Raw genomic sequence first — 27,096 nt, 5'->3', positions numbered from 1 at the left:
TCACCTAAAACAAATAAGCGAATCAAGCATTATTAACCCATAAATGGAGATATATATACAATGTAATAGAATAAGCAAACGATCAATCGCCATTGGTGATTACCTTATATCACACCAAACAAATAAAAAATGTCAAAAAAGTATTCAAAGCATAACAATCATTCATTTTTTCCTCATTGTCTAAACTAATTACACACAACCTTCTCAACTCTAAGCCTTGCGAAGATGTGGAGGAACCCATTTACCACCAGCAGCAGTTTTGGGCGCAGGCGCAGGAGTAGGGGCAGGAGCTGGAGCTGGAGCATCACTACTCTTTTCCTCGCTTCTGCTTGGTGGACTTGGACCACTAGCTGCTCCCTTGGCTGCTTCTCTTTCTCTCCAGGTGGATTTACCACCGGCAAGAGCAAGAGGTGCACGTCTCTCTCCAGTTGATGATCCAGTGCGTTCTGAGGTTGGTGCTGGACGAGGAGCTCTTTCGGTAGATGGTGCTGGGCGAGGGGCAGCAGGTGCAGAATCGGAAGGAACCTCCTTTCCTTCGGCACGAAGTCTCTCCTTTTCTCTCCAGCCCAACTTAGCACCAGTGAGAGCAAGAGGAGCACGTCTTTCACCAGTTGAATCTGATCTCTCGATAGGAGCGCCACGAACAGGCCCTCTTGCCTTTTCTTCAGCTCTTCTGTTTGCAGCTTCCTCAGCTCGTCGCTCTTGTAACGCAGCCATCTCCAAGGCCTCTTGTCTCTCCTTCTCACGGATTGCCTTGAGCTCAGCGAACTCAGCCTTTCTCTTCTCTTCTCTCTCGTCCTTCTCAGCCTTCTCCCTTTGAGCACGTTCTTCTTCTTCCCGAAGCTTTCTCTCTTGTTCTTCACGCTCTCTCTTTTCACGAATCTTGCGTTCCTTGAACTCCTTTCTACGTTGAGAAATTTGTTTCTCGAGTTCCTTCTCGGCATCACGACGACGTTTATCAAACTCTTCGTGTCTGCGCTCGGCAATATCATCACGGAAAGACTCGTAGTGAGAAACCAGTCTTGCCAATCTGTGCTTGAGAGCAACATTTTCCTTGTGTTTAGCTTCAGCATCCTTCAAGGTTTGAGCCTTAGTCTTCTCATAGGCGGCCAAATCCCGTTGTCTTTGTGCTTCATAGTCTTCTGGCAACTTCTTGGCTTCTTCCTTTCTGAAAGCTCTCTCGAGATGATCAATACGTTTACCGGTAATTCTTAACTTTTCGTTTGTATCATTCTTCTCACGCTCGAGTTGAGCCAACTTCATAGCACGAAGTTTGTTGCCGTCAAGGTTGTCCAAATCATCAAGATCGATGTCAAGAGCCTTGTTGCCAATCTTGAGGTCATCGATTTGCTTTTGGAGTTCTGCTTTTCTGACACGCTCCAATTCGGCCTTGATACGATCATCCTCACGCTTCTTTTGTTCGGCTTGAAGACGCTTGTCCTCGGCTTCTTGGAGTTGTGCAGCCTTGATACGTTTTCTTGTGGCTTCTTCCTTCTCTTTGCGAGATTGAATTTCGGATGCTTCCTCCTTTCTCCTTTGGATGGTTTCTTTGCGCTTCAAGGTCTCCTTGTGCTCTTCATCTGCACCAGCCTTAGCTCTTGCGTATGCTTCATCACGAGCCTTGATTCTTGCTTCATTGAAAGTAGGATCAACATATTGAGCAGTGATATACAAAGCCTTAGAAAGACGTGTAAGTTGAGTTCGTACAATTTCGGAAGGAGTGTTTTGGAGTCTTTGAACAGAGGCAGTTTCGGACTCAGCAGATCCTGCTCCAGATCCAGCGTGGATTGCCTTGGTAGATGAGAAAACATCAGTGTCGAAGCTAAGAACACCAGTAGCGTGATCCATTCTGATAGCGAGATCACCCTTCTTGTTACCGTTCATGATGAACTTCTCAATTGTTTCTCTAGAGACTTGGAATGGCTCTGGGAATTTGGCGAGGTTCTCGACGAAGTTAAGATCAACAGTCTCGTAGACTTGAGAAAGTTGTTGGAAGAGTCTGGTCAAGATGACCTGTTGAAGAGGAAGAACATATTTCTCCATCTCGGCATCAGCGCCAATTTGAGACAGAATTGGGGAGATCTTCTGGCAAATCGAAAGAGGATGAAAGTCAACTTCGAGAATGTTGTAAAGCTCACGAATCTCAGGGCGGGCACGCTTGAGAAGACCCTTGCTCATGGCGTCCTTGAAAAGAACGGCACGAGTAGGAGCTTGAGCCATACCAAGAAGATGAGTAAGACGAGAGTTCTTGTTCTTCTTTTGCTCATCAATGTCAACCAAAGCACCACGAGATCTGGATGTGCTGATCACAGGGATGGCGAGAGCGGACAAGAGAACGAAGGAAGCAGCCTTGGAGAGGTCAGCCTCAGAGGTTGCTGGGTTGTCCGACTTCTTGCTTTGACCGGCTGCAACCATCTGAGCGGATTGACGGAGAAGGTTATAGTATCTTGACCATGCAGCAGCATGGAAGAGATAGTTCTCACCAACCAAGAAGATTCTGGTCAACTTCTCATAGTAGTTGGCCATCATAACATTCTTAGGTGGTCTCTTGCTCAGGCTGAGCAAGGTGTGAATATCCTCAACACTTCTGAAAGCCTCTTGCCACAACTCAAGCTCAACTGCCACATTCAATTGTTGAAAACGGGTCTCGAGATGACGTTGAAGGGTATCAGGGTCGTTAAGGTTGATGGCATGCATTTGAGCAGAGTACTTGGCAGCAGTTTGAACATGGTTTCTGAGCAATTCGCACAATCGACGGAACTCGGTCTTTCTGGTGTATTTTTGGCAGAACTCGAATGCTTGCATAGCAGTGCTTTGGTACATGATTTCCAATCTGGCATTGTTTCGGAGGATATCGAGAACAGTTCTGTATGTCTCCCACAAAAACTTCAACCATGGTGTAACAATGGCGCGATCTGTGCGATCTCTGGATTGTTCCCCAGATACTGTTGACAAAAGGATAGACTCTGGGGTTTCGGTAGCTTCCAAATCATCGACACTTGCGGTTGCTGCGGTTGTATCTAATGACGATTGAACCTCATCGGCCTTTGCTTGCGCAGTCTTTACTTTCTCTTCGGCCAACTCGATGAACTTCTTGAGAACGAGCTAAATCAAATACATTAGCACCGCACATGTAATCAATACTACCACCACTTACCTCGATTGTGCCAATGTTGGTGTTTTGACTGATGTTCTTGTATTGGTATAAAGCGTCCTTTGCGAGTTTTCCTTTCTTTTGTTCAACGGATTGTTCCACCAACAATAGCATCACAGGCTCTAACGAGGTAATGGGGGCATTTCTCGATCTTTTCGAAGTAACATGTTCGTGAAGTAAGACCAAAGCTGCTTGAGCTTGTCCGACACCCATCAACTCATGGGCGCGCTTGAGGACATTCTCGGGTTTTTGATGAGGTGGAGGAGGCATGCTGGGCAGCACTCTAGTGGTGTTCGTAGGGTGTTGCGATAATCCGGCTGAATATTTTCAAAGATAATATATTTATCTTTGAAAACAGAAAAAACGAAGCGGTTCCTGCCAGATAGTATTGTCCAGGGCTGGGTAGGTACTCCGACTTGATGGATATCGAAGTGGGTTGAGGTTTCGTTAACAAATTCACGATAGCGATAATTTCATACAAGAGTTCATTCGTGTGCGGAAAGCTAAACTAAAAATGGTTAAAGCTTTGTTTTTTTAAGGCAACAACCGACTTTGAAAGAAATATTTTGGCGGTGAAAGATGGCATAAAAGGCAGGAGGGGTGAGTTGAGTATCAAAACAAGCTGAAGACAAATAATAATAAATACACCAAGACACAAAGGTCAATACGACTTTTCGAGTGTTGGTTTGCGCCTATACATGAAGAGCAGTCGACTGTTCATTTTCGATAATCCTAGGAAATTGAAGAGTATCATTCACTTGATCGATATTCGACTTCGCCCCCTCATTCCCTCGAGTATCAAAACACGCTCTAAAATAAACTACATAGACAAACACATCCAACTATTCTGAGAAAACTTCTTGCCTTCCAAATCATCAAACGATCTCCTAGGGCTGTATATGTACCTCGAATAGGTAGAATCTTTGAATTCGACACCCTATAATCCATGTCAAGCTCGTTCAACAAATATCTTGGGTGATAATAAATATTAGATGTCCCAAATATGTATTCATTTTCAGATTCATTGTTGTGTATGAATCGAGTAGATGAATTTCATGAATGTCCTTTGAATTAGCATAGAATTCCATAGTTCAATCAAATTTTAGGATCTGATGTATCATTAGGGATAGATGACCTAGATTTCATTCCCTAGGCTCTGGTAAACTTGGCATACGGTCCCGTCAGATCTCATATCAAGGATGCAAGCCCAGATAGGTCTTTTATCTAACCATTCCAATCCAACAGAGTATTCTGCAGCATGAACTGCATCATAATCTCTCTCAATCCTCTCCCAAACCCTAAATTTAAAATCCACCACACTCCTCATCTCCAGGTCTGCATACCCCAAATCCTCCCTCTCCTTCCAATCCCGTGATTACAATTTTACCTCTCTCATTTAGAATTACTTTCTCTTCTTCTTGCTTCTTCTCCTTTACCTCTTCTGGCTTAGCTTCATTCAGCTGGAGAGCAGATACGGGGCTGGAAGCTGAGGGTTGAGATATGGTGTTAACTGGGGTTGAGGTAGATGCTTTGATAGCTGTTGGTGCGGAATCTTTCTGTGCTGAAGATTGGAGCTGGTTGTTAGGTGCTGAGTTAGAGGCAGAAGCAGTGGCTGTTGTTGTTGCTGGGACTGTTAGTCTTGGTGGGGATATGGCCAAATGGAAGTGAGGACGGAGAAATAAGAGAAAAATGATGGTATAGAAAGCTGAGGCAGAAAACTTACATTTCTTTCCATCAACATGGCCCAGATCTCTTGACGGATCAATGATATTCCTGAGTCTCTTTTTCAATTCTTTTGTTTCTAATTTTGTATTGTAATTAGTAACCTTTCTTGCCCAGTCATGGATTCTCAGATTCATCAAAGATCGCGTTCAAAAATCCCAATCTCCATCCCTACCCAAACTCACCCTCTGTTCAATATCTCTCGAGCGATAAAGAGACAAAAACGGAAAAGGAGTACAAACCAGGAAATCCTCCCTCACTTTTCCGATCCCAAAGAGTATGTTTCAATATCTTAACTTCCTTTACTTCATCCACGTTCTCTTCCGCTTCTCCTTCCTTTTGACTAGCAGCATTCTTACTCGCGTTCGCGTCTGTGAACAATTCAACAACAAATGTACCACCGGTACTAGGTTGAAGGGCGACTTCTCCGATATCTGTTCCGAAGGTTGAGAGGAGTTCTTGTGCGAACTATTCAGGGGTTGTTAGATTAGAGGTGTGATATTAGAGGTTTGGGAAGCAATGAGAACGAGAGGAAAGAGATAAATGGAGAGATTGATGACATGTTGAAAAAGACAGGAGTAAGAGTACGAAGGACCTCCTCCAACTCTCACTCATAGAGAATGAAATGCAGATCAGGGCCAGTGCATGTGACTACCAAATCGAAAGCCTTATGTATCTCAGCACCTAACTTTGAGTCCGCAATTCAATCGTCCAAGGTAATAGCAAGAATGACTTTACAGGATATAATTACATCGGGTAGACGGAAATACAATATCACTAACATGCTCGCCCTTTCTATCTCCATAGACAGATGAGAATTACTTATTCCATATCCCATCAAGGCATCAAGGCGCTGCCAGGATGAAAGCCCCGATTAAACGCCAGTAAAGACAGTCTAGTCGTCTTTCTCCTTCCATAATATTACATCACTTCATGATATCTTCCACAGCAGAAATACAGTATCGGGGAAGATGATCCCTGGAGGGTTTAATATCGATCAACAGAGTAACATGAATCCACTCGGAAGAGAAGGAAACCACCCATTGCCGCCACCCTATCCCATTCTACTCCAATGGTAGAGATATGTTGTAAATCCATCAAGCAGCTCGCAAGAGTTCTCTATTCGTTTGATCTCACCCATTCAACGCATCATCTGATCCTCTAGACTCCAAATATCAACTCCAAACCCTCCTCCCAAATGGAGCTCAGCTCATCTCCATCGTGCTAAAAAGACATCCCGCCTCTCAACAATTCCTCCACAAATGAGTGTTTCCTTCCCATCAACAATATTTTATACTCATTTCTCTCGCAAACATCTACTCAGATGCCTATCTACGTCCAACTGCACTTGCTTGAGACCCCACAACCAGCAGTATCATCCAACCACCCATCTCCATACAATAGACACACTCAACCATACATACCCTTACCCCCCCTTCTCCAAATGGCCACAGAAAACAAACAAGCCTCAGCAAAACACACACACCCTCCTCCCCTCCCCCAAAAACCACTCTCAAGAAAAACAAAACAAACAAACAAACAAACAAACAAATAAAGAAACGAAAAATCCACATACATAAGCCGCCCTCAACATCCATTTACACTGCGTGCAAAACTGAATCGACACCCGAGGAAGTTTAATCCCATGCACTTGACTCATCCCCTTCTCATTCTCATTCTCATTCCCCCTCAGTCTCTTTTCCTCTGCTGTTTCCCCTGTGGCAATCTTCATTTCATTGATTTTATCCATATTATCAATCTTATCCAAATCCCAATGCAAAACCTAGCCCAAATTCAAATTCGATACATGAATCCGATTTTCCACGAAAAGTATACAGTTACGACCCCGTATAAAATCTCAATCAATCCCTCGTAACCCTAAACCTAATCCTAACCCTACTTCTATTTCTAATCCAAATCGCGATTTATAATCATAATCACAATCACCCGTCAATCATAAATAAATAAATAAATAAATATACTTCGTACGAGTACCGATGCCGGTGCCGATATCAAATCTTCGTAATTATTATATTATACCGAGTGAATAAAAGCAGTGTATAATTTTCCACATATATTATAATAAATACCTACATCGTGCGAAAAGTTACCTAGGTAATTATCTACCCTACCCTACCTTTTGTACGAGCCAACCCAGACCGGTATCGTTTTAACTTTTTTTCTTCTTCTGTGGCCCGTCTTCCCCGGTGAATTTGAGTTACCTTACCTTGATTGATTGATTTGATTGATTGCCGGTGCTCGATCGATGATTCGATTTATTATGTTCAATTTGATGGATTTATTCATTCAAAATCTAATTCATAAATCTAGATCACCGAGGTCTTCTCTGTGATTTATTACATACCTACTTAGATATATGCCTACCACAGTCTACAAGACCACTCACTATCACTATTACTACTATTACCATTATTACTACTACTATTATTACTACTATTACTACTACTACCATTATCACTATTACTATTATTATTACTACCACTACTACTACTACTACTACTACCACTACCACTACCTAGCTATTCTTCCCCATCCCATCTCAATCCAATCAATCAATCAACCCAATCAATCCCATCGTTTCCATCCCCATCTGAAATCAAATCCCCCCCATTTAACATTCCATTCCCATTCCCATTTAGTTTCCCACCTCGGCGAAGACGTCTGTGCTAGACCTATCTACCTAGTTCAATACCCAATCCACTCCAATCCAATACCATACCATACCCAGTCATTACCTCTTCATAGCTATACCTGATCATAGATACCCACTATCCACCATCCATCCATCCATCCATCCATCCATCCATCCATCGTCCATATTCACATCCACATCCACATCCACATCCACCCACCCCAACAAGAAAAATAAAAATCCCAAAGTTTCTCTCTCCCTCGAATCTCCAATCCTGAATTAGAATTTCAAACTCCCAGAACCAAGGCACGCACGCAAGATAAGTAGGTACCATACCGTACTAGCCTCTCCAGACTCCAACCCACCCACCATACCAATCTACGCAAATACTACCAACCCAGGTAAGGATAAGCCAATAACTACCTAGGTACCAATACCAACATGGCTCAAGCTCCCACTTGACGCACGCACGCACGCACGCACGCAAGAGCCCGCTGGGTTCACCAGGAGAAGAAATAAGCAAAGAAAAGAAAAGAAAAGACAAAAAGCGAGGAGAAACAGGAACAAGAAACAAAATCAGAAACAGAAACAGGATAGAAATGGGTCATGCAGAACAGATAGATAGATGGGATGCATGTAGGTGAGTGGGTGAGTGGGTGCAGATAGATGCAGGTGCAGAGTGGATTGGGATCATTTTATTTACTTGGGATGGGGTATTACTTGACTTCATTGTGTTGATTTGTATGGAGTATACTGGTATACATATACTTTATTACACATATATCTAGAACTACCTACCTATATACTTTCATTCTCAAGTTTGCGCAGAGAGTGGGATGAGAATTATGAGACGATGGATTATGTACGTACATAGTTATAGTTTTGTACATACATACATACATACATACATACATACATACATACATACATACATACATACATACATACAAACCTAGGTATATTGAGATTCAAGATGTGCTAAGCTAAGAATCCTTCTCATCTCATCTATTTCTCCCTCCCTCTCTCTCTCTAGAAAAGAATGAAGAGTAGGTAGATATAGATATCTAAATACCCAACAACTTACAAGCAATTATAAATCACAGGGAAAAAAAAACAGAAGAAGAGGAAGACATACAAACAAACAAACAGACAGACAGACAGACATCTCTAGAATCTAGATATCTATCTAGTAACTAGGTATCTAGCTTACTTTCTTCAGCTATCTATCTACTCAACAAGTGTCATGTCATGTATGTATGTCCTTACTCTGAAGATCTCAATCTCTAATCACACTACATGCACCATATGCACCACATACATCCCATCAAACAAACCTCCAACCCTCCAACCCTCCAACCCTTCACTCCATCAATCCATCAAATCAATCAAATCCATCAACTGTCAAATACTCAACTACCTACCTAGTTTCTCTCCTCCAGTAAACCATCACCCATCCATCACAAACCATCAAGCATCAAAGACCAGACTCTAACAAAAGAAGCAAAATCAATAGTCTCTCTACCTATCTACCAGTACATTACATGACAAGATCAACAAGAGAATCTCTAACTTAGCTCTTAGGCACGTAGAGCAAGTAAATTCACAGCCAGCTTCTGTCATTCATTCATTCATTCATTCATTCATCCATTCAAGTTCTTTTCCTTTCCTTTCCTTTCCTTTCCTTTCCTTTCCTTTCCTTTCCTTTCAGCTGAAGACCAGACCAACTCAGACTCAGACAAACCAGACCAGACCAAAATCCCCATCTCCCATCTCCCATCTCCCAATAAATCAATCCCATTCAATTCTATTCCCTTCTATTCAAATGCTATAAAATACACACCTACCTACCTCCCTACCTACAACATACACCTATCCATACCTATCTGAACAATATAAACAACATAAAATAATATAAAATAACATAAAATAACATAAAATAATATAAAATAACATAAATAACGCTCAAACACTCAAACCCCCAAATTCCCCCCAAATTCCAATCTAAACCCATAAATCCAAATAAATAAATAAATTGGCCACGAAATTACGCCATCCACTTACCAATTCCACACTCATTCCACACCCATTCCATAATACACCCATTCCCCAGTATTGCTCCAATACACCAATTCCAATACACACCAATTCCAATCCCAATCCCAAGTCCACAATGCACCAAATACTCAATCCAAATATCAATCTCAAATATCAATCCCTCCCCAAGCACCCCCTCCCCTCAGATACCTAATAAGTAAGTAGGTAGGTAGGTTACACAAATTTCTGAGTAGAGGCCAGACTTATTATATATTGATTGTAACTACCGGGATGAAATCAAATTCACTCGGAGGGTTTCGAGTCTCGACTAATAACTGTTAAATATTACTTACTTATGGTAGGTAGATCAAATATTGAATATCAAATCTCAAATCTCAAAACATCAGATGATAGCAAATAAACAGCTATATAGTGGTACACATGTACATATATAATTCATATAACATAATCCTCACTCACTCACTCTCATTCAAAAGTCATCAGATGTGAAGATAGATAACTGCCAAATACAATATAATATCTCAAAAATGCATTAAAAACAAAAGTCTCTTCATTCGTATAAAAAAACAATACCATCTCAATGACTTTCCATTGAAATAATCCTATACACAAAGAAGTCCATATGAAGGTGCATACTATGTTTGTTGGTAGTCCTGGGGGAAAAAAGGTGCAACTACTACGAACAGAAACGAAAAAAAAATTATTACATGCTTCTTTTCCCATTTCCCCATTTCACTTCTTCATCTTCCTTCTTAATGACTTTATCCTGCCTTTCATTTTCATCAAGAAAAGTCTCAAACAATCGCACGCCTCAAGATACACGTCGTAGATACAATTGAATCGAGAGTAACCAGCTTGCTATCGTGCCCTGTCGATGATGAAAATGTACCTCCAATTGGTGAAATATGCTAATGCTTCTTCTGGTGTCCTCATAAGAAAAAAAAGCAGGCGTATAACGGAAAGGTTCGAGAAGAAACATTGGAATTTCTGGGAATAATGTCGAAGAAGGCTGAAAAGTGAATGATTTCCCCAATACGCCCCGTTAATAACGCCCTTTATTCTGGTCTGCTACCTCCCTCTCTCCCTCTGTATGGTGATGTACGTGATTTTTGTAAAAGGAAGGATCGATATCGAAAGTGGTGTATCTGAATGGATTTATGAATTGAGTGATTGATGAAATTATGATTGGTCATTGTCGGGTCGTTCGTATGCTTTCCATTTCGAATTATCTTGATGTATTCTTCCTTGTCTTACATCACCAAACAGCATCCACCACTTTGTTGCGGCGCATATGGATCATCCTTCTTATCAATGGTACCCCAAATTGATGGAACCATAAAATCTTTAGTTTGACTGGTATATTGAATAATACTAAATGGAGATCACGTATAAGTAACTTCACGAGTAGTCAAAAGGTGAAGGGGAGTAAATTTACCTCTTAGCAGCTTGGGAGACTGGGATCCTTTCGCGTTCTAAATCTTCTCGGAGTCGGTTGTTCAATTCAGTAAGACGTCTTAATTTGAGATCTGCCATTGATTGTTTATTCTTCTTAATTTGCGATGGGTCACCAACATCTCGAGATGAATAACCTTGAGGCATGATTAGAGGTGTAGGTGTAGATGGAGATGGAGGTAGTTGGGTTGGCGTGGTTGTGTGGTTGTGTGGTTGAGTCGAGGTGAGCTGGATCGGGAAATTAGTTCAATTCGTGTTGCGACAGACAGGATAAGGAGAAGTCGAAGCAAATAGGTTGAAACATACCAAAGAAGTGTATGGTCGTTAATTACAATTAGAGATTGAGTGTTATAATATCAGAAACAAATTGAATTGAACTGATTGTCGTTTGACGTGATTGTGATGTATTTGAAAGGAGTGGTATTGTTTGTGGTTTGGACTTTGGTGATGGTCTAAGGTCGAGAACGATGGGAGGGAAGTTTAATTTGGATTGCTGAAAAGAATCGGTACGTCGGTTCGCTATTTCCCGTTTAAGCCTTGAAAGATATGGATAGGTAGGTAAGAAGAAGAAGAAGAAGAAGTGATCAGACAAACAGATAAGGGTGAAATGAAGATGAAGGTAGAATATGAAGAAGTGAATATAGAAGAATAAGAATAATAATAAGAAGAGTAGTAGTAATAAAAAATTGATATGTGTATCGACAGGAAGGTTAATTATTGTTTGGTACTCTTTGGAGAATTTTTACCTTGGTAAGTTACAATTAATTACGGTACTCCTCTCTTATTAGTCAGTAGGGGAAAGAAAGGGACAAGACATTCGATGTGGCTTTTGCTTTTTTTTTATGTTTCTCTTCACTCTCTCACGTGATGTAAAGAAATCCCTGGCAATGTACGAGAAAAGCTATGAAGATCTTGGTACCTAGGTAGTAGGTATCACGGAAAAGCTCACTCTCAGGTCCTCACTCTTTTAACATCTAGCTATCTTTCCACCCTACCGCAATGCGGAGAATACCTACCATACCAAAGCTCAATCTTCTCTGGACGTTACCGAATGATTGATGAATTCTACCAAGTTTCACCCTCTCACCCTCGTAACTTCTAGCTATCCTTCACAACTTGACATTCAAAGGATCTAGATCTCTGCGTCCTCTTGCCATACATCAAACGACCAAATCTATTAATCTCTAATTTCTCCAAGCCTATAGCTTTCAATTACGGCATAGCCACAATTCACAATCTACAATTGACAAGCTACCAGCAAATCAATCATTCCACAAGAGATCTATAATACAATTATTAAGTTAAGAGTCTACTTCACGAACTTCAGACTGTCTAATCTCAAAGAAAAGGCCCACTCTTTCTTAACCGACAACTAGCTGTACTGTACAAAATCTACTCCGTATATCACAATACCAGCACAGAGTTTTCAGTATGTATTGATTGATTACGTTGACCTAGTATCTATTCTTCAAATTTCCTTTCGAAGTTTGACAATGTTCTTCAAATGTGCATAGCAAGCCGTTCTACAAAACAGATCTATCTATAGTCTATATATGTCAAACTTTCTATACCAAAATCCTACAACGATCCGATTTAACATCGTAATTGTTTCATCGAAATATGAATGCATGATAGATCACTGGCTCATATTATGGTCAGCGCGCAGTGACAGTTGGCTGGTATTATATACCTAGACGAGCTGATAAGGAATATAAACCACATAAAAGACCTCAAACTAAATACCAAGTATATATATATCTCCATCCCCATTTGAAAGATCCCGAAAGTTTAAAAGAATTTGCCCGGCTCTCTTTCTTCTCCATTGCAGTACCCTCTTCACCCATAACTACCCATCAGATCCATCCCCGCCAAACACCTCTCAATAAACCACAAAAGATCCCAGTGAACCCTCTAGATACAAACTCTCATCCAACTCAACGTCGAAATCTGCACCTCCCCCATCTTGGGTCGAATTGTTTGATTTAGAACTCGAACCGCCATGGTTCCCTGGAAACTTTAACTTGGACAGACTTTGGGGATGGTCCAAGCCCATCTTATTCTTTACATAACTATGGTCGGCCGACACAAGGCCTATCCGCGTGTAGAAGCCATTTGGTGACATCGCCCGCTCCTGAAGAAGTAATGCATGAAACCAATAATCCTCATGACCCGGTCCATCCAAGTTTGTCAAGATGGGAACGACTATCACCTTTTCTCTGCATTGGTCGAACGGCACATCCAGTTCTATAGTCAGAACTGTACCTTTATCGTTCCCGGCGAGGGAGTGAAGTCCAGGATTTCTCTGGTCGTTGACAAGTTTGTCACGTATTAGCAGTCCCCGCGCACGAAAATATCCATCCGAAATGGAACCAGTGTCATCGACGCCGGAAACGGGCGTCACTCGTACCTCATCGATCTCAATGTGATATTTGGTATTGGGACGGATGGAAGGAAGGATAACAACGCCATCAACCGAGGCCCAAGACCAAGTGGGTGCTCGATAGTCTTTTGGGCGAGAAGTGAAACAAACGCACCAGAGAAGTTGATCGGCAAACATAGATCTCCAAAGGCCTGCCATATAGACGTCATCTAAAACTGCCCGTGTGCACTTGGCCAGCGCACTGACTGCAGCTAGTTTGTCCGAATCTCTCGTTAGATGTGTTCCACTGTAAAGAGTAACCCACCGGCTCCATCTATCATAAGCAATGCCTTTCATGGTCTTCTGAGCCCCGTCTATCAAATGCTTCCTTTCATATAAATCAGAGCCCGAGAGTGGTCGGATCTTGAAATTCTCCTGCTCGCAAGCTTCTGGTAGCCCTGCTGGATATGTTTCGCAACTGGCTATCTCCCTGCATTCCCAGAGTAGTTCACTATCACGAAAATGGAGTGAACGAGGTGATAAGACACGTTCTTGCAAAACCCAACCTCGCACTAGCAGTGGTCCACTGTACAGTTTTTCTCTCCAGATTTTTTTGTTGAATAGATAGAATAGATCGTTCTTAGCATCTTCCCATCTTGACTGGATTGCTGGACATGTCTCCAACATCCTGGGGTCTCGAGGTCGAGAAAGACCCTCATGACTATTTTTCGAGACAGTAGCCATAATGTTCAGACTACTGCTGCCATAGACATCTTCCATCGAGACAGATTCAGCCTGCCAATCATCTTCAGAGTCCTGAATGATACAAAGTGAGTCTATCCATATGTAAGGAATGAACAACTTTCTAGCAACAAATATGGCCTCAATAAACGTCTTCGGGAGTCGCTCGAGAGAGATACCAGCCTTCAAACTTTCTAGATTCGAAATTGTAAGCTTTAAAATATCAGAGTTTCCCCAGCAATGACTCAGGGTTGAGTAATGTGAGTCCTGGACCACTTCTTCCTTTGTCAGAACAAGCCTGACATATTTTTCGCTTCCATCAATTCGAAGCAGTCTAGTTGGCATGAGGCACTTGGATACCAGTGAAGTGTTGCAAGTGGTATGCTTCAATAAGCATTCACGATACCACTTCGAGGCTTGTGACAGTGCAGCATCTGACATTGTAGTATCGCCTGCGATCGACGCATGATTTGTGTCTGGCCCTCCATACTCTAGATTGAAGAATAAGTATGGCTGGATGGCAAGATCTATAACTTTGACCTACTTTCGTGTGACATTACGGTGAATTCATGATAATTGTCTCCAAAAAGAAACTGAAGGCACCAACATCGTTGGTCAGATGCGTGATTTAACTTCCACGTTGAAGGTGTAATCAAAGGAGACGCTCCTGCGATTGCAGCCTTATAATCTGTCTTATTGCTGAAAGATGCCAGCAGTCGATAACAAATCCAACATCCAGAGGCCGAAGCATCAATAATTGATTGCAAAGAAGAATGATGAGGATTAGTTTTCCAGAGGCGAACTGAATTACTCAACATTTGACGGCCACAAAATATCTTCTCGCATGCTTCGCAAAGCATCTTAATTCTGTCTTCAATACTGCAAACCACGCAAATACACAAAGGAGGCGATGAAAAGTCATTATGTTAACTTTACATCCATCAGCGCAGCTGATTTGCGCAGCAAGGCCAACTCATCAATACCTAGTAAATAGAAGACGTAATCTTATACATCTATTTGATTGGCCCAGAATTATCCAGCCAATCATGAATTATGACCCTGGCGGTTAATATTGTATAAAATAGAAAAACACACAGTGAGGCTCAAGTTGAATACTCATCCAACTAGACATTGGATGAACCAATTGCTCAACAAAACAACAATGACGACGGCAGTGCATTCGTGTGGACACGCACCCATATCCATCCATAAAACATGTGTGCAATCTTTGCGACCCATGTTTACCTAGGATATCTATATCAGTTTCGCTATCCATAGGCTCCTGGGTGTAAAAATCAAGTAGTATGCTTTATGGTGATCCAGCTCCGAGAATAACGTACCATAGAAACCCAAACATATGAACCAATTGAAAATAATGCAAGGTAAGCCATCAAAGAACACAACGACGCATCTTCACTCCATCACAAACAGCGCTGCATCTATCAACTCAACAAACTCTCTCTCACACAATATCAGCATCGTAAGTCTCGGACAAATCCTGAGTTTGAGTTTGAGAAGTGAAGTACTCTCATCCTCTTGGTCTTAAAAGCTTGGACCATAATCATACCACTTCGCCGAACTTAACTTCCCTTTTCAAGAATCAAAAGTCTTAGTGAATCTACCTGTCAATATCTTCAATAAACGATTTTAATGAAACATGGAAGAGCTTACCATTTACAACTCTTCTATATTTTTTTAACGCTTCAGACATTTTCCTATACTGTCATTCAATCTCGAAATAACATAACTTCAAAGAGTCTTCAATTTGGCGAGTTTAGTGCTGCCGGTTTCTCATTCATCCAGGATCGGAACTTATTGGAATAGTCAACTTACCAAATCAAACTTCACTCTAGACGTCTCGAGCTCTCAGGATCTTTTCTTGAACGTGGGTTTGATAATACAAGCCCAACTATCAACTCACAGTCTTTATTCAATTCCCGATTCCAGTTAGGGCCTAAGTGAGGAAGTGGATATGAAGAGAAAAGCCTAGTGGTAAATGCAATCTTAAGATCGAAGCTCTCGAGAACTAGATTGAGATATATACACAGACATCAATAATTGGAAGTAAATGGGTTACATGCATGTGTGCTGGGAATGAAATCTTAAGGAAGATACATGTATTAATCAGTATCTGGACAGGAGGTAGAATGGGAAGATTAACATTGAGGATACACTTATACTACATGTGAGTTAAAATACATATTCTCGCCCTCACAACCCAAAAAACCCGACCTCATCATTCTCACCCAGCAACAAGTCCTGGTACATCACCCTATTTGATACACTCACAATACACCCTTCCATTGCATCTCCACTTTTCCTTTCCATCCCCTAACATTTCGCGCTCAACTAAACATGACATACAATATCCTAATACTTCAAAAACTCGACACGCCTCAACCTTCACCTTTTTGGTATCCGCGAGGATTTTATCGCAGGTGTCTTTGATAGTGCTTTTGTGATATAACTGCAGGAGTTGGAGTTGATGTAGGAGAGGAGTCGTGGGTGTAGTTGCCGAAACTGGGGAGGTGGATCATGTAGGTGTATGTTGGGATGGTTCAAGAGCCGTAGCCAGTGGGGATTTTGGCGCTGTGGTAGGTGTAGCAGGTGTAGTAGGCTTGGGCGATTTATTTATTGGAGCGGGTGAGGATAGTAGTGGGGAGGAGAATGAAGATTCTGGTGGGTTGATTGGTATAGATGTTGGATGTTGAGAGTTTGGAGTCGGGGAATCAGGTTATGATGTGACGAAATTAGATCAAGGAAGAGAATGAAAATGAGATAATGTGACTGAGATGAATTTCTCGGTGGTTAAGCACTTGACAATAACGATGGCAATGACGAAGGAAATGAATGAATGAATGAATGTATGTGTATATATTCATATTTATACGAAAATACGGATAAATGGATAACGAAACAACAACACATCCAATCCAGTCCACTCCGATCTTCCCAATCCAGCCTTAATCCTTTCATATCAAAAGCTCACTCCAACCCCAACCCACAAACTCCAAACTCACAAACTCACAAACTCACAAACTCCAAACCTCAAAATAAGACAATTCATAAAAATCAAATACCTAGGTAGCTAGCTCGCTAGCTCGCTAGTCATGAGCTCTAAATTATAAGATCAAAGTATAGCAAAAGCAAGTAAAAGCAAAAGTAAAAGCAAAGAATGGATATAAATAAAGTGAGAAAGATAAAGTGAGAAAGAAAGAGAGGGAGGGAGAGAGAAAGAAAGAGAAATAGGAAACATCTAAATTATTTTCAGAATTATCATAATCATAAATATAACTATAAACATAATCATATACACAATCATAGAAAATTTCAATTCCAGTCAAAGCTTCAACGCGGAACTTTCAAGACGAAAACTTTTAAAGAATCAAAATCAGACCAGACCAAGTAAAATCAAGTTACTGTCAAAACTCACAACTAGAGAGGAAAACGATGATGTGATGAAGGTATATAACATATATTGTCATATTCGGTATTCATGAGGATATTCAATTGAATCTCTAAACACTCCGTACCTATTTTCCATTCCCCTCAACCTCCCCCCTCCCCCTTCCTCTCGCTCTCCTCAACTCCCACTCCAAGAATACCAAAAAGAAAAATCTCCAAAATCCCAAGTCTAATCCATTTCCCAATCAATTTCCTTCCCATCCCATCCCATCCCAAAAACCAAACCCATCACCATGTCACATCGCACATCCCCCCCTCCCAAATTTCCAAACCACATTCCCAAGGAACCCAATCAATAATTCCAAATCCATCCATCCGTGGCGCACAAATCTTCATTCCTCCCTCCACCAATCCATACCCGCAATCCGTTCATCTCAAGTTAGTACCAACCCGCGTTCATAATCTTTTTCTTCCTCTCGTCTCAAAAAGGAAAGAGTAACTGAAACCCTCTCATCACTTAGGAGAAATATAAACTCTCCTTCCGTCACTCCTTCATTCTTTGATGTTTTCGTTATTTAGGCAAGCTCTATCCAGCTGGTAATATTATTGATAAGTAAATGTTTATGTATTATAATGACTTCGAGAAATGATGATCTGAATTTCAATAGATCATCTCAACTTTGATGTATAGCAAGAATTTGAATTTTGCTTTCTCCTTTACTTCTCAGTTACTTCCAGATGACAATGCCTTTTCCTAAGAAACTGATTCCATTTGCTTCGTTACTAACCGCGACATTTTTGCTTTTACTCGTTAAGTCATTTCTCAGCACTCGATGGGAACCGATTGAATTAGGGGCTGGTCAATGGCACAATGATATACAACTATATGGTGCGAAATGGAGGACGATGCAAGAAACACAAAAACCAATATCCTTTCGTCCAGGGATTGTGAAACCATTCCCTGCAACATATTCGAAAATGCTCGTTATCTCCAGTACGAAAGAAGAAGATGTGAATTGGATAAAAGAGAATTTCGAAAATGACACTAGCATCCAATCAACCATATATACAGCGAACGATCCGAAAGCCGAATATCATCCACCGAAGAATAAAGGTCATGAGGTTATGATATACCTGTCGTATATAATTGAGAACTATAACAATCTTTCGGACGTTAACGTATTCATGCATTCTCATCAAATGGCATGGCATAACAATGACCTTTTCGACCTCGATGCGGTTCAGATGATATCGAGACTCTCTTCCGAACGTGTTACACGAGAAGGATATATGAATCTACGGTGTCATTGGCATCCAGGATGTCCGGATTGGATGCATCCAGGAATAGTGGAGGAAGATGATGACAAACAAGAGCAGACTATTATGGCAAGAGCATGGCTGGAACTTTTCCCACTTGAACCTGTCCCAAAAGTGCTCGCACAGCCTTGTTGCGCACAATTTGCCGTTTCGAAAGAGAGGATTCGAACTCTACCACTGGCAAGATACATTTCCTATCGAGATTGGTTGTTGAGGACAGAGATGTCGGATTATATAAGTGGTCGAGTGTGGGAATATATATGGCAATTTGTTTTTGCAGGACAAACGACTTTATGCCCGAAAGAACACATTTGCTATTGTGATGGGTATGGTATTTGCTTTGGAGGAGAATTGGAATACCAAGCTTATTGGGAGAATCAAACCGAAAAGGACAGTTTGAGTATTCAACTTGAGGACTGGAATATACGGAACGGAGAGATGCAGAATTTGATAGACGAAGGAAGAGGAGATGAGATAGAGAATTCTGAGAAACCGGACTCTGCAATCAAAGAGAAGCTAGAGAGGGAGATTGATGAAATCCAACGCTGGCTAGAGATCAGCAAAGAAGAAGCAATGAAACGTGGGGATGTGGCTCTTAATCGAGCGATAGAAGCTGGTAGAGGATGGAAAGAAGGAGATGGTTTTTGATGAGTCGGGTGGATCCATCAATTAATTGTGTCATTGTGTCTTCTCCCACTGAAGGTTCCATCCGACCATAATTTTACTCAACAGACGAAGCATGAGATTATCTCAATTGATGATCACGGTATCTGTTCATGAATCTCTTGGGGAACAGTTACTTTCAACTTGAGGCGACACACCAGAAACAAGGAATGACCTGGTTTGAGAGAGAAAGATCGACGACTCAACGTCTGGCACTTGAAGTTCACTACCGTAATCCTATATATGGATGATTAGTGTGCCGGCTCTTAGCCCAAAAAATATCTTTGCGATCACTCATTAAGGTTACATCAGAGTTTAGCCTCATGTCCCCTGAGAGATCCCGCACACTGCCACAGGAACGTGGAGCACATGTCGATCACGTGTAGGGTTCATGGTCATTGAGTCCTTGCGTCCTTGACGGATTTTGGCATATTTTCTGGGTTTTGTATGATGTACCGATGAAACTATGCCATATCTGGTGTGTAGAGATGGTTGAAATGATGGATTGTCCGATGAGATGGGGGAAGAATAGGGATACCTATTGAATGATTTGATTACCTGTGGAATGATTTGATTTTCAGCTTGATTTGGAAATTGGAAATGGTAGAGGTTCAAGTGTAACCTTGAATGATGATAGCAGATCAAATATTGGACGGGAAGAGAGCAATATGTAATATAAAGTGGATGGGGGAAGGGGTGGGATGAGATGGATACGAATGATGGATCATGGTTCTCTGCAACTTTTCAATACTTGGGTGATGGATATTGATACCACCATAGCAATAGCAGATCTCAATAGATAAACCATTGCGAGTTGGTGGATTAATACGGGAAATACTTTGTTACGGTCTCTGAACATTTGGACAATGATAGTCTTTCTGATGAGTATCATCTGTATTATTGTGTGTATCGTTCCAAGGTAAGTGGGATCTGTATGAATGACTACTACGGTAGGTAGTGTACATTGTGTGTAGATGGATATTCTCCGAAATGATGTTTTCCAAGGTCTCATACCAGTAGATGATGATGATGATGATGATGATGATGATGATGATGATGATGATGACGATGAAAGATATTGATAATCGATGATGTTGATGATAGTTGGTAGATGATGTCAATACATTGATGTTGATTCTTCAGATGAAGTTATTCCAAATCTTCCCAGGGTTTACATGGACAATCCACCAGGTATTAGGTCGCCTACTAGGTACTTAATAAGGAGGTACACTCGCTCGTACATTCAATAGGATTAAATCCCACCAGCCCCACCAGCCCCACTATAAGTTCTTACCCACCTGAGCTACCCTCCACCCTCGCACCCTCGCACCAGACGAAGATCGGCCATTCGAAGATCCGACCCATCGATAGATATCGTTTCCGCCTTGACTCGTTTGCTCGTCTCCGCGCGTTCACATCTTTGCTTCTTCCACTTCTTCGGCGCCTTTTTCTTCGATTCGACATACAATTTTACGATCTCGTCTGGTGAATGGTCCAAGTGACGATGGCTCAAAGATCGGTCACCTTTTGCTCTCATCGTAAGCGAACCGTGTTGTCAGTAACAAGTTAGACTGGCGCGACGGGATTTGATATCTGATAGATTAGATCAGCTTGAGATCAGGTACACGATTAATCAAAGGGCCAGACCACTGAGTACTTACCAAGTAGTAATATGGCGCTGATGTACATCGTATCCGGAACCGTACAAACAGTGTGAAACAATTTACCGATAATGCGGTCTCGAGGAGAATAAGATAGGATGGTCAAGAGCGTGTCGATGATATTTTTGTCACGGACAGAGAGATGATCAGGTACCTTGTCTCGAGCGTATACTTCCCATGTCACTGTCACAATGACCGTTACACCGTTGGTGTTGTCTCAATTGTGGTGTACATACTATACTATATGTTATGTTGTATATATACTAGGTACGATGTACATGTGCGCATGTTACCAGAGTTCCAACGTTTACTAGTCACATTGTACTTATGTTGCACCTGCATTGCACCAACGTCTGTTTGTTTGTTTGTTTGTTGTAGATACATATAAGAGGGCGTGAGAGGCACAGCGTGGGAAGTTCATACCATTGGATGAGATGTCTTTTTGAAGTATCACTCATTGAGTATGTAGATGTAATCAAAGCGACAGTATTCCTTTTTTTTATGACTTGGTAATGACTTGGTAAGAGGTATATGACCACCTATGTACCTTACCTACCTATCATGATCAATTGGTTTCAACACGATAAGTTTTACGAGAAAGTCTTTCTTTTTGTACGATATTGAATACACTATGTACAATGAATGCAACGCAGAATGCAATGTGCAATGCAATTTACAATACCATGTGCAATACCATGTCTTCTCTTAAGAATGTGCTTTTCTCTTTTCTTTTTCCAAAGAACATTGGATGAACACTTCCAAGTTCTTTCACAAGGCAGGGACTCTCTCTTTCATCTGAAGTCTTGAAATCTAAATCGTCGTCGCCAAATCTGCCAAATCTGCCAAATCTGCCAAATGCATTTATTGGGATTGAATATCCCGCTAAGATCAATAGTCAAGACTCGAGACTCAAGACTCCAGAGCCACTGAATACGACTAGAACTAATGAGATGAGTAGTCTGAGCAGTGAGTGCCAATTACAATTACGATCGCTTCCTAGTACCTTCCCACCTCACCTGGGCTCCGGATCACGATTCACGTTTTGTTCTCTCTTGCCGGTTCCTCGCACAGTCAGTCGTACTCGATCGAATGAGGAAATTGATGGGTCAATGTCATTCATGGTCATGGTAGCTTCTTTACTCTTCAGCCCCAGATTACTAAGTTTCTCATCTGGGTAGGAAATTAGGAAGACGACCGACCGACCTAGGAACCGTGGACCTAGTAATTACCCCCTACTCACCTATCGGGGTAAACAGAGATTGATAGATCGGTACGCCACAACAACCTACTTACCTCCCTCCCCTACCTAATTTGGTATATTTTGCACACATTTACACCTCGAATGCTAATTGAACCAATAAGAAATCATACCATTAATTACTTTTTACGAACCTTAAAGTATCTCGACCTTTCACACCAAAAAGCAATTCTACCCAGGGTCACATTATATTAATGGAATGATACCGTCGTCGTCGGACGCACTCAACTTAGATTGGGGAATTAAACCTTTTTCTAATTTTTAATCTCTTCCCACTTTCCACTTTCCACTTTCCACTTTCCACTTTTTAAACTATTTCCATCGCCACAGGGATGATACCAGTTTCCCCCTCTTGATTCGTCAATTCCTCCATTTCGCCCAAGAAAATCATCCTAGACTCCCGATACTCCAAGGATTCGTCATGTCGACGAAATCAACAGGATTTGGAGAGCAATCACATTCACAACAAACCCTCCAAAGAAACGGTCGTGCGTATGGTCCTGGTGTGCGCACTATTATAGGTGTTGAACGTAGTAGTTCTGTCATTGGTGGGAACGGGAATGGATATGGCAATGGATTTGGAAATGGAAATAGAAATGGAAGCACGCCTCGTCTAAGGTCTCCTCCAATTCTCTCTTTGGTATGTCATAAAACTACTCGCATCTGTCTGTGCAATCCTCCTGTCTTTTTTTCTCTCTCTCGGTGGAATTCCAATTTTGTACATCTTTCATTTCTACCATTGGAATATATACACAGGTACATACATATCTTCATTATACTCAAATCGGAGGATATCTTCTTTGCTAGTTGCATAGATGTGGAAACACTTGAAGCAGAAGAGAAGGAACAGCCTTCAGGAAACATCCCATGTATGTCGACGATCATCATTAATTTTCTCCATCATTTACCAAGACTTGATTTACCCATCCCGCAATTTCACTCATTCTATACTATTGATTTTCATCGGAGAATTGATTCCTCTCTTGATGGATTCGTGTGAATTGTGGAAAAGAGAACTGCTTCAAAGCGTCACTTAATTTCACTTGTATTTATTTCTTGTCATTCGGCGCATTATCGTCCAGTCATTAATGTTCAATTGAGATTTGTGAAAAAGACGAGACGAGATATTTTTTTATGGCTGAACTGACATCACTCTTGCCACAATTAGTTTCCTCATCCTAATCAATCGACATCTATCGCGCCTACAGAAATGAACATTCAAAATTTAGCGGATCGTCGTACAGGAACCCTTACTTATGGAAAAAATCCCGGCTTTACGCTCCCCATCAAAATCGACGAAGCAAGTGCAGGAGAAGAAGAAGAAGGCGGTGCAGAAGTGAACGACATACCGTTTTACAAACCCTATAGAGCAGGTTTGGGAGCACCTCATTTGGGAGGACCATCACAAGCAAGTCGATCGAGAAGACATTCATTAGAGAGACCATTCGACCCTAGCACTCCGAGAAGGGGAACTGCCTCACCCACACCCAGCAAGTCGGCAAGGATTCTACAAGCTCAAGTTGATATTCCATTGCGGTCAAGGTAAGTTTTGAACGATTATCTACTGCTTTGACAAAGTCAGTTGACGTATCCTAGTAGTAGTCTTTACAACGAAGAACATCGCGAGTCTGGAGAACATCTACAAGAACATTTTGATATTCCAGAGAGTGTAGAAATTAGAGATTCAAAGCAAAGTATACTCTCTTCGCCACAATCATTATCCTCGCCTTCGACAATGCGTTCGCGTTCGCGTTCTCGAGGCGGTTCCGTGTCGTCATATCAAACAAATGCGACATCTCTACCAGCACTGCAAAAGACAGGAGTTCTAGAAGAGGGAGAATTGTTGGAACCATTGAATGAAGAAGATATTGATCCTGGATCTTTTGATCTTGTGGCGGCAACTGAGACTGGAGGCAAACGATATTCTCTGGAGACGAGATCAGAACAACTCTTTTCGACAGAGCATTTGCGGATAATTTTCAGTGACCCTTCGCTACTCTTAAGATTCACTTCTTTTCTAGGCGCACATAGACCTTCTTCAATTCCCATACTCATATATTACCTAGATGCTGTTAAAGCACTCAAGGCTATTTCATATTCAAATGCGATTGCGGAAGCTCTGGAACCAATTCCTGGTTTCGATTTTACCGCCACTGCAGCCTCCAAGACAATGAGCGCTGCGTTGGAAGAAAAGGCAACAAAGGCTTTCGATGTTTTGGTTCGAGAGGATCTTCCTGCTTACATTACATGGGCATATATACAGACCGTTAGTATATCGATTCAGAGGCGAATCACTGGAACTTTACCAGCGCATCTGAGAGAGGCATCTGAGGGCTTAGCTGAGGTCTTTTGTTTAACCGATCCTTCTCGTCCAGATAACCCTATTGTTTTTGCCTCTGAGGGTATGTTGCAACGAGCTAATTGGTAGAATTTGGCTAACTATACTTTAGAATTCCACCGAACCACACAGTATGGTATGAGCTATGTTCTTGGCAGGAATTGCAGGTTCTTGCAAGGGCCAAAAACAAATCCCTTCAGTGTGAGGAGAATTCGAGAGAAGATTGAAGCCGGTCAAGAACATTGCGAGACTTTCCTGAATTAGTAAGTTTTGTCTGAACACGCTTCGAGATGATGGCTAATCAGATAATAGTCGACGAGATGGATCTCCATTTATGAATCTTCTAATGTGTGCCCCACTGTGCGATAGTAGAGGCACGATTCGATATTTCATTGGTGCACAGGTCGATATTTCGGGTTTAGTTAAAGAATGCTCGGAACTAGAATCCCTTCAACGTCTTGTTGCGGCAGACGAGCTTGCCCAGGGGCGTGAAGCAGAACGAGCAGCAAATCCCGACGCAGAATTGGAGGAATACCCAGGACCACCACCGAAAGACGAGTTTCAAGAATTAAGCGAGATGTTGAACATGCAAGAGCTAGACACAGTACGCAAGTGGGGAGGAAGAATGCACAAAGAAACTGAGGAGGATCACCCCGACAACAGTTTTCAAAAAGGAAATTGGCATAAACCGAGATTACATATCAAGAGTACAAGCCCCGAGAATCTAAATCCACTTGGACGTATTAGTGGAAAACTCGGTGGTATATATGAAAATTATCTTCTTGTTCGTCCATACCCAAGTTTGAGGATTTTGTTTGCAAGTCCGACACTTAGGGTACCTGGCATCTTGCAATCGCCTTTCATGGCGAAAATAGGTGGTAGCAATCGTGTTCGTGAGGAGTTGACCCAAGCTCTAGCTGATGGACGAGGTGTCACTGCTAAAGTGCGTTGGGTAACAAAGGATGATATGGATGGTCGATCACGATGGATTCATTGTACACCACTTATGGGATCGAATGGTTCAATTGGTGTATGGATGATCGTTATCGTCGACGATGAAACTTCACAACACAACAGCAAGAGATATAGACTCGCCCCGTCTGTAGATCCACGATTTGGAAGAACTATACCATTTACGAGCAAGGCAGAGAGTAGTGCGGGAAGTATCAGGGATTTCTCTATTATCCAGCACAATGGATCTTCAGCACAACCAAGGACGCCAAGATCACACAAAAGTGTTGATCTTGATGATGAGGATAGTTTGAGGAGTGGTAGTCCGTATACTTTGAGGATTGATTAATTGATCCACCTGAAAACATCGAGATGGTCAGCGGATGATTTTTGGTATGGCCAACTCGTGTTTTGATTTTCTTTTGTCATGGAGGTTTAAAATATTGCTGTACTACTAGCTGGACAGCTTAGGCTGATGGGTGGGATGGGAGGTGGTTTTCTTCTTCAGATGATTGCGTTGCATTCTAGCGTGTTGTACTGCTTGTCGTACTGTTGTTATAAATTTGTGTTTAAGCGTACTGTATTAATTATACTGTCGGATTAGAAGTACCATGAAGACGAGAATTCTTGTTGGGGGAAGGGGGGTATGACACGTGGGATATGGAGAAAGAGATGAGTAGGAAATGGAAGGCAAAAGGAAGATGGCTGAGAGGAAGATAAACTTAATATTGCAGCGAGGGAGCTTGCATGATTGCTTGCAAAAGGAGGATGAATGACATTGGCAGTAACATCAGGTTGGAATTTTTGGCGCTTGACATGATGGTGCACTTATTGCTTTGGCTATGGCTAGAAAAATCGCTTGGCTAGATTGCTTGGGCTACCTATGTATAATATGATATCGTATGATGCCGACTCATTGTTAGGTGTCTCATTAGATTGAATTCCTCTAATACGAGTTATTCGAGACGCGAGCGTATCTGTTGTGATGTGATGTTACTTGTAAGTTTGAATTGAGTGGTGTGGTGTGTGTGTGATGTGTGTATAATGTGTGATGTGTATGAAGAAATGTAATGTAATATGATATGATATGTATGTAATGCAGTGTGATGTGTGTAATATCCCATATTTTGGACTGTGAACCGATCCGGAAGATTGAGATGTGGAGGGCAGGAAGCAGATAGATAGATAGGTAATAGGTAAGTGGATGGGAGGTAGGTAGATAGAATGGGTAGATGGTCAAAGTATGAAGATAGTCAAAGTATTATATACATGTATATACATATCTAGTATCGATATCTACCTACCTACCTACCTACCAACCCATCTGATCAAAATACACAAGAAATACACAAGTCGATACGCGAACA

At 41.6% G+C, this 27,096-nt stretch overlaps 6 protein-coding genes across 6 annotated transcripts; 2 read left to right on the top strand and 4 right to left on the bottom strand.

Moving 5' to 3' along the window:
* Nucleotides 1-210: 210 nt before the first annotated feature.
* EAE97_008597 (uncharacterized protein) lies at nucleotides 211-3,424 on the bottom strand (the record flags this gene model as incomplete). Its single annotated transcript, XM_038879112.1, has 2 exons — nucleotides 211-3,105; nucleotides 3,158-3,424. The coding sequence occupies 2 exons, from the start codon at nucleotides 3,422-3,424 to the stop codon at nucleotides 211-213; spliced, it is 3,162 nt and encodes a 1,053-aa protein (XP_038730194.1).
* Nucleotides 3,425-4,458: 1,034 nt separating this feature from the next.
* On the bottom strand, nucleotides 4,459-6,626 carry EAE97_008596 (uncharacterized protein; the record flags this gene model as incomplete). The annotated part of the gene is made up of 4 exons (XM_038879111.1): nucleotides 4,459-4,778; nucleotides 4,878-4,955; nucleotides 5,119-5,344; nucleotides 6,453-6,626. 4 exons carry the CDS (start codon nucleotides 6,624-6,626, stop codon nucleotides 4,459-4,461), a joined length of 798 nt encoding a protein of 265 aa, XP_038730193.1.
* A 4,208-nt stretch (nucleotides 6,627-10,834) lies between these two features.
* On the bottom strand, nucleotides 10,835-11,183 carry EAE97_008595 (uncharacterized protein; the record flags this gene model as incomplete). The annotated part of the gene is made up of 2 exons (XM_038879110.1): nucleotides 10,835-10,955; nucleotides 11,020-11,183. 2 exons carry the CDS (start codon nucleotides 11,181-11,183, stop codon nucleotides 10,835-10,837), a joined length of 285 nt encoding a protein of 94 aa, XP_038730192.1.
* A 1,732-nt stretch (nucleotides 11,184-12,915) lies between these two features.
* On the bottom strand, nucleotides 12,916-14,996 carry EAE97_008594 (uncharacterized protein; the record flags this gene model as incomplete). The annotated part of the gene is made up of 2 exons (XM_038879109.1): nucleotides 12,916-14,627; nucleotides 14,681-14,996. The coding sequence occupies 2 exons, from the start codon at nucleotides 14,994-14,996 to the stop codon at nucleotides 12,916-12,918; spliced, it is 2,028 nt and encodes a 675-aa protein (XP_038730191.1).
* Nucleotides 14,997-18,285: 3,289 nt separating this feature from the next.
* Nucleotides 18,286-19,506, top strand: EAE97_008593 (uncharacterized protein; the record flags this gene model as incomplete). The annotated part of the gene is made up of 1 exon (XM_038879108.1): nucleotides 18,286-19,506. The coding sequence occupies one exon, from the start codon at nucleotides 18,286-18,288 to the stop codon at nucleotides 19,504-19,506; it is 1,221 nt and encodes a 406-aa protein (XP_038730190.1).
* Nucleotides 19,507-22,861: 3,355 nt separating this feature from the next.
* EAE97_008592 (uncharacterized protein) lies at nucleotides 22,862-26,684 on the top strand (the record flags this gene model as incomplete). Its single annotated transcript, XM_038879107.1, has 5 exons — nucleotides 22,862-23,080; nucleotides 23,609-23,982; nucleotides 24,037-24,842; nucleotides 24,891-25,041; nucleotides 25,091-26,684. 5 exons carry the CDS (start codon nucleotides 22,862-22,864, stop codon nucleotides 26,076-26,078), a joined length of 2,538 nt encoding a protein of 845 aa, XP_038730189.1. The 3' UTR covers nucleotides 26,079-26,684.
* Between the last annotated feature and the right edge of the window lie 412 nt (nucleotides 26,685-27,096).

The sequence above is a fragment of the Botrytis byssoidea genome, assembly GCF_014898295.1.
Source record: "Botrytis byssoidea strain MUCL 94 chromosome Unknown BBYS_018, whole genome shotgun sequence".
Lineage (NCBI taxonomy): Eukaryota > Fungi > Ascomycota > Leotiomycetes > Helotiales > Sclerotiniaceae > Botrytis > Botrytis byssoidea.
Note: the sequence above shows the minus strand (reverse complement) of the source record. Positions and strands in the feature narration are given on the sequence as shown.